The sequence below is a fragment of the Oratosquilla oratoria genome, chromosome 18 (assembly GCF_046742065.1).
Source record: "Oratosquilla oratoria isolate Oo_2021 chromosome 18, ASM4674206v1, whole genome shotgun sequence".
NCBI classification, from domain to species: Eukaryota; Metazoa; Arthropoda; class Malacostraca; order Stomatopoda; family Squillidae; genus Oratosquilla; species Oratosquilla oratoria.
In genome coordinates, this window is record NC_134794.1 from 10,088,717 (window position 1) to 10,096,216 (window position 7,500).

Consider the following 7,500-nt stretch of genomic DNA (forward strand, 5'->3'; position numbering starts at 1 on the left):
CGACTTCACACTGCGGCACTAAAGTTGCTGAACTCATTACTACAATTTCCAGTTTATTTTTTGCTTAATACTCTTACCGTCCTAATTGCTTTCTTCTTTAAATAACGCCTTACGAGCTACGGTAGTCGGACACGGGACAAGAGAGTCATTTTCTGTGGTTTTGAGCCAAGTGGAAGTTTGCAACTCCCTCAAAAGATGACAAGAGGCTCTCGTTGGGCGAGTGCCGTTTAGATGCAACCTCCCACTCTGTTCTCCACATACATGTTGAGGGGGGGGAGGGGGGCATTAGAGACAGGAAACAAGGAAAAGGGGGGGAATGTGTGTTTGGGGGGGATGTACTGGGAGGTGTTAGCACACTTAGTACTTCCCCGTGAGCACATGGCACACTGTCGACGTAGAGAAGTAGACAGGATTTAAAAGCTAGAATGTGTATAATGAGTGAGTGAAGAGTGTTCTGTTTTCACACCCGATTCGAGCACGGGAAACAGCACGCCATAAATGAAGGGGCTACTTCCCAGCTCGACTCGGCGTGGGAAATCTGACACCGATAGCGATTATTGGTCACTTCTTTGTCGGCATGGGAATGGAAAACATCATTTACATCACGTTCTATTTTTTTTGTTACTTTTTTCCAGCCAACACTCGGACGAGAAGCAACCGGAAGTGAGATAGAAATAACATCTTAATGCTATTCACATGGCAAATGCATGCATTATTAACATCTGCAACTCTTCTGACTCGTAAGTACAGCTAGATTGTTTTCTGCCGGGTAGGACAGACTTTTTTTTTTTTTTTTTTGAGGGAGGGGTACTGACCCCTTGTATTTACGTCAGAGTGAGTGAAAAGTGATATCTGTGGTTTTGATGTGCACATTGTACACACATGTTATAAGAAAGTATATATGTTTATATTTTTTTGTGTGTGAATACCAGTTCAAAGAGCTAAAATTAGAAGGCACAATGAGTTCTGCCTTGGAGTAAAAAAAAGGTGATTTTGAGGTTACACATGTTGAACCTATGCTGTATAACCTCAGTTGCACCAGCTGAAAGTTTCCTTTATGAATACTGAACAACATTTGTTGTGATCTGGTGCTCCACGACAGAAAGCCAAAGAAACCCGGGAGAGCCAGAGAGCCGGGATGGCTCTACTCTCTCGCGGGTCCCCTTTTCTAGCCTCGCGCTGTCGCACAAGAACGACAGAGAACAAATGATGGGTTTGCGTGGCGCATGTTGTTGATGTGAAGATATCTTGAGCCTCCTCCTCCTCTTCTTCGTCTTCCTTCCTAAGGCTAGAATATTTCTAAAAGGCCAGTTACTCGTAGATTCTAAGGGATGGAGAAGGTACGGTCGGCGAAGTGAGAAAGAGGAGTCTTTTGGTTGAGGTACGGTACGACGCGAAGTGATGATGTTGGCGTCGCTTATACACCACCACAATCGGGGTTCGGGCAGCGGACTACGAAAGAATTTTGATTATTACTTTAATGCTTAAAAGAATACTAAATCTAATATTGACTAGTCCATTCCCATGCAATATTTACAAACTATTTCAAACTTATGCCAATGGTGCGTCATGCTGTATGGGAAACTGACCGCAGTTGCCAAGTCTGTAGGAGTGACCTTCCGGACAAGTGTGACAACACAGCATGGGCTCGGCTTTGAAGTTCCTGTCGTTTTTGATGGGCAGCACGAGCTCGATGTTGTCGTAATCAATGAGGGTCATGAAAGCGTTGTCCTCGGTGACAGTGAAGACTGCCTCGCGTACCAGGTCAGTGAAACCAGCCTGGTCCGTAATGTTGTACACAGGGGTGTCGATGGTGATAATCACCTCGCTGTTCTTGCGACCATCATCGTCAAGCTGTTTAGACGAAGAAAATGTCAGTTCCCTCTCATTATGCGTCAGAAAAAAAAAGTCGATAAAAAAAAGGAGTCACGGTGCCTTGTCAGTGTGACATCGTAAAAAAAAAATAGTTAACCACTTATAAAGTCAAGGAGTCAAAACTTAAGTAAATAAAGCTTGGAGTTTGATGTTCATCAATACCCCACGTAATGGCGTACAGAAATGGCGAACTAATACTCACTTCTCTAGTCACGATGTCGAATTCAAGAAAAGTTATGGATATTATGCTCACTGTGGGGCTAAAGTGTCGAGATTATGAAAATCTTGGGTTTTATAACTCATGTGTAGTCAGTGAATTGACATTTATAGATATCAGAGTCTATCTTTATGAATATCTAAGTCTCGAGATCAAGTACACAGTCAAGTGTGATTTACACAGTAAACAGTCAACTTGATTGAAATCTAGTTAGTCTGAAATCCATTCGAATCATGGATATTTGCATTATATTATCCATAATCAACATATTTTTTTTTCTGACTACTTAAATGACAGTGTATATGATTTTTACTCAGATGAAATCTCACAGTACCCTGTAAAGGAAGTATATGCACAAAGTTACTCACAGCAGACTTGATCTGGATGTCACCGATGCCGCACTCCTCGGGGTAGGGGCAGAAGATATCGTTGTACTTGTAGACGAGACCATCGAACTGGTGCTGAAGACTCTCGATCGAACTGCGGCCGTAGACAATCTTGAACTGCAGGTTGGCAGAGTACACAGGCACGATCTCTGTAGGGCAGGAAGGAAAGGAAGCACATGTAGAGCACTGTTGCCGAATACATGTAATCGTGTACTCAGTTTTGCCGGATCGTGGGCTCACATTTACCGGTCTTACGGAACACATTTAGATGCATTCGTGTAAAGATTACCCATTCGTATTTGTTACACTGAGGCAACAAATGGATATTGTTCATAACCCATGGTATATCAGAACTATCAATCTTTCGCTTTTGCTGTATTAGTATAACTTTGTTTACATATTCTTTTTATCATGAAGGAACTACTTTATATAGAAATGTATGAAACAACAGCGAAAGACATGCGGATAGCTTCGATATTGTTATGGGTCAGATATGAATGTCCACAGGGATACATGTGAAAAAAACATGGGAACAATATTTCTCAACGAAATGATTGTCTTGTCTCTTTCAATACGGCGACGGACTTAATATATTTTTTCTGGTGAACGCCAGACGATTTTAATATCATGAAAGTAAGTGTGAAGAGGTCGGATCTCAAAGGGGTTGAGAATAAGATCGTCCGGCGGTAATCAGAATAAAATATATGAAGTGTGTCACTGTGTACAAGGGATTAGATCGTCTGTAAACCTCCTTTCTCTGAGAACCCAACGAACTTGTGGTTAAGAAATTATCTTCAAGAAATTTCAAGTCTGGAACTTGTACACCTTAGCCTCGGGTTAAGTAGTCTGCAAACTTCCTTTTCGAGAACCCAAATGTCTTCAAGAAATTTCAGACCTGGAGTTTTATGCTTTAACCTCAGATTTCACAGTGGAAGTGGAATTTTCAGGGCGAGAAAGCATGAATGGGAAATTAAAAACAACGGAGAGAAGAGAGTAGACTGAGTTTGTGTTCGACAGGTTGAGTGTTTAAGTGTAACTGGTTACTCAAAAAAAAAAAAAAAAGTAGAGGAACCTGACCATATGCTATGCTGGCAGGGTGAAAGTTCGACTCGGCTCTCTACCGGGTTCCACTTACAGTACTCTGACCAAAACTCCTTTACAGAGAGAAGCAGAAGACGACGAAGAAGGAAAGCGGCTAGGACGGAAATAAAGAGCAACACTGGATAGGAAGGCGAATAAGAAAAAAAAAAAAAAGAGAAAAAGAGAATGAAAAGAAGTTGCTTAAAGAAACCAACAGCCGGAAAGGGAAGATTGTTTTTTTTTCTTTTCTTTCTCGTCGACTCAAACGCCATTCGACATTTCCTGCACTCCGCAGCCTCGTCGACATGAATTACGTCGACGGGGCTCGCCGGAGGTGACGTGAGGTCGACGAGATTTCACTTTTGACGAGCAGATGGCGCTGTGGCCAAAACTAATTCGGAGGGCTCATCATAGTCATGGCAGATTGACAGAAGACAAAATATTTCGATTGGTAATAAGAAGAAAAGGAGAAATGGAAACGGGAAGAAATTCGTAGTAAACCCAGAAGAGAATGTTAGATAGCCAGATAGATATGTATATATAAGTATGTATACATACACACACACACACACATATATATATATATATATATATATATATATATAGAGAGAGAGAGAGAGAGAGAGAGAGAGAGAGAGAGAGAGAGAGAGAGAGAGAGAGAAATCGACTGTTCGGAATTGAGACAAAAAAGGAAGATTGGAGTGGCCGAATTAAGAATAGATGCCGAGAAGGGGGAGGAAGCTGGGTAAAGAAACAGAAAAAAGAAGACAATTAATTAAAGAACAAAAAGAAATAAGAAAGGATCCTCCAAAAATGAAAAAAAAAGAAGTGAAGTGTTAAGAAAAAAATGAAGGAAGAGTGTAAAAAGAAAAAAGAAAAAAGAGGAAGGCGAAAAAAATGTATGTATTTTTTTCAGTGTTCTCAGAATCGAAATGACGTCACGTAACCATAAACATTAATTTTTTATTTCGTATCTGGACAGGGCGATATGACGTCACGCACTGGCTCCGCCTCCTTGCACGTGGACAGACGACATCGACTGTGACTTTGAGAAAGTGGCAACGGGTCGAACTAGGGATGGTTGGCATGTGGGTGGGTGGGTGGGGGGAATATTTTGCGAGGTGTCCAGCAATGGTATGGGGGTTGGTATGGCCAAGGAGATTATTTCCGTGTGTGTGTGTGTGTGTGTGTGTGTGTGTGTGTGTGTGTGTGTGTGTGTGTGTGTGTGTGTGTGTGTATGTGTGTGTGTGTATGTGTGTGTGTGTGTATGTGTGTGTGTGTGTGTGTGTGTGTGTGTGTGTGTGTGTGTGTGTGTGTGTGTGTGTGTGTGTGTGTGTGTGTGTGTGTGTGTGTGTGTGTGTGTGTGTGTGTGTGTGTGTGTGTGTGTGTGTGTGTGTGTGTGTGTGTGTGTGTGTGTGTGTGTGTGTGTGTGTGTGTGTGTGTGTGTGTGTGTGTGTGTGTGTGTGTGTACGTCTTTTTTACAATTGCAAACACCCGAACTTGATACATAAGATATCGTAATTATGAAAATACTTCTCACTTTATTGTTACGATAAGATAGTTATGTTAAGGAAACAACTACTATAGGAACGTTACTATCTATAGGAATATATTAATTACTCAGCAACGAAATAGATGTTGGTTTTGTTATGTCATGAGTGTTTATAGTTTTACTGTTGCAGACCCGACCTATATATTGGAAATGGAGAAAGAGATAAATGGAAAGAACGAGGAAGAGAAAGCGAGGAAGAAGGAAAGCGAGAATGGGAGAAAGAGAGAGAAAGCGAGAAGGAAGGAAAGAGATAATGGGAGAAAGAGAGTGAGAGAGAGAGAGTGAGAGAGAGAGAAAGAGAGGGAAAGAGAGGGAGAAAGAATGGGAGAAAGAATGGGAGAAAGAGAGAGAGAGAGAGAGAGAGAGAGAGAGAGAGAGAGAGAGAGAGAGAGAGAGAGAGAGAGAGAGAGAGAGAGAGAGAGAGAGAGAGAGAAAGGGAGAAAGAGAGAAAGAAAACGAAAGAGAAAAAGAGAAAGAAAGAGAGAAAGGAAGAAATACAGTTTTCTAAGTTGAGTACATTAGTCCTCTTGAAATTAAGGGAATTTTCGTAAACAAAATTAGGTTGATGCAACGACAACAACGAATAGGTCTGATGCAAACCTGGGTTAGTTCGAGTGTCCGCAAGAGTACATTGTATATTATTAGAGCACCAGATGAAGGCTTGGTGCCTCGGACCGCGGCCCGATGTGGAGGGCAGTGAGCTGTGAGCTGTGAGCTGTGTGCTGTGTCCTCAGCCCGCCCGCTTTCAACCCAAGAATGTGACCCGGGAGGAGGAGGAGGAGGAGGAGGAGGAGGAAGAGGAAGAGGAGGTTGAGGGTGAGGGTGGAAGAAAAGGAGAGAGTGGTAGAAGGTTTAAGAAGTGTGTGGAAGTGAGTGAATAATAGAAAGAGAGAGAAATAGAGAGAGAGAGAGAGAGAGAGAGAGAGAGAGAGAGAGAGAGAGAGAGAGAGAGAGAGAGAGAGAGAGAGAGAGAGAGAAAGGGGGATGAATAGTGTAAACTAAAGATAACTGAAAATATTTAATGAATTTGAAGTGATAGTAGGGAGGGAACGCAGAAGAAAGAGATTTATTAAAAAAAAAAATAAGAAAGACACGGGCAAGGAGAAAGTAAACAAAGCACATAATAAAAACCTACAAGGTGAAAGTCAAGAACGAAAATAAAATAGACTAGAGTGAAGTAAAATAAAACTAGATAAAATGAAATAGAATGAAATAAAATACAACAAAATGAAACAAAATAGTAAAGGCGAAATAATGAACTACATTCGGGAAAGTAAGAAAAATGAAGAGGAAGAAAGTAAGCTGGTAAGAAAACAAAAAGACAATTCACGGAAAGATGGAGAGAGAAAGGAGGTAATAAATCTAGGGAGATGAGCGTGTTTGAGTGTGTATGTGTTCAGCCAGGCGAAAAAAAAAATAAAGAAATGAAGAACGAAAGAAAAGAAGGGAAGATACGGACTCGCCATCCTAACACCCTAAAACTCCCCAAAACTCCAAGAACCTCTCTCACCTAACTCCCCGTTTATTTTAATCTGTCAGAGAACTTCTTTGCCAGTGTTGCCAGATTTCACTCTATAACAGATTCTTACTATGTTATATCTCTGTTCCTCTGGAGGTATGCATTTCCCCGGGAAAGTCATTTCAATGACTAATGCAATTTTTGTTCGCGAGTGGATTTCCGCCAAGTTAAAAGAAACTGGGTAAACTACTGCTGACATACAATCCCTACCAAAAGCGGCTTTGCATCTCAGCCTTCCGTCCAGCCCTGCTCACAGGAATCTTCGTCGATCTCTCCCCGCCCCCCCCTCTCTCTCTCTCTTTCTCTCTTTCTCTCTTAAGGAGGCATAGTTCAACCTCGTCCAAGTCTAATTGGAGATTCTACTCTCGGCGGCCTCTCGTCCTTCCCCCACTTGACTAACTGTTCTTTATTGCTCATAGTCGAGGTAATCTTCTTTCGCGTGGAGTTATGATGCAGGTGCTGCTGGGCCGGGGACTCCCACCGGGAAGTACTGGGGGTGGGGGTGGGGGGTGGCGCCCTCTCGTCCAGAGGAATCGCTCGGAGCGAGAAATTCAGTGGTGACTCTGAGTTTTGCTCCAATCAACGTTGGACGGTTTTATTCGGTTTGGAAGGACTTCTGGGACGTAAATGGTTGAGAGCTATTTCAGTTAACCCGGGAAAACTTATGGGGTACTTTAAGGATTTTTTCTGGCTAACGGCAAACGGTTTTGTTAGTGTTGTAGAGACCTCTGGGCTGATTTGAATAGACCTAATGAGCATTCATCCCAAACGTATGTTTTTATTTTTTATTTTTTATTTTTTATTTTTTAGCCTGTCGACCATACTCCGTCCCCTACCTCACCCACTCCCCTCCCCTCCCCTCAGTCCTCAA

General features: G+C 42.2%; 1 protein-coding gene across 2 annotated transcripts in view; it reads right to left on the bottom strand.

Moving 5' to 3' along the window:
* The window catches only part of LOC143035060 (uncharacterized), a 206,445-nt gene that overhangs the window by 207 nt on the left and 198,738 nt on the right, over positions 1-7,500 (bottom strand). For both annotated transcript variants that reach the window (XM_076201553.1, XM_076201552.1), the window contains exons 11-13: positions 2,461-2,627; positions 1,590-1,854; positions 1-1,452 (exon numbers count right to left, since the gene is read on the bottom strand). The exon at positions 1-1,452 is cut by the window's left edge and continues 207 nt beyond it. In XM_076201553.1, the coding sequence (XP_076057668.1) occupies positions 1,418-1,452; positions 1,590-1,854; positions 2,461-2,627 (467 nt within the window). In that variant the 3' untranslated portion in view covers positions 1-1,417. The remainder of the gene's footprint in view (positions 1,453-1,589; positions 1,855-2,460; positions 2,628-7,500) is intronic.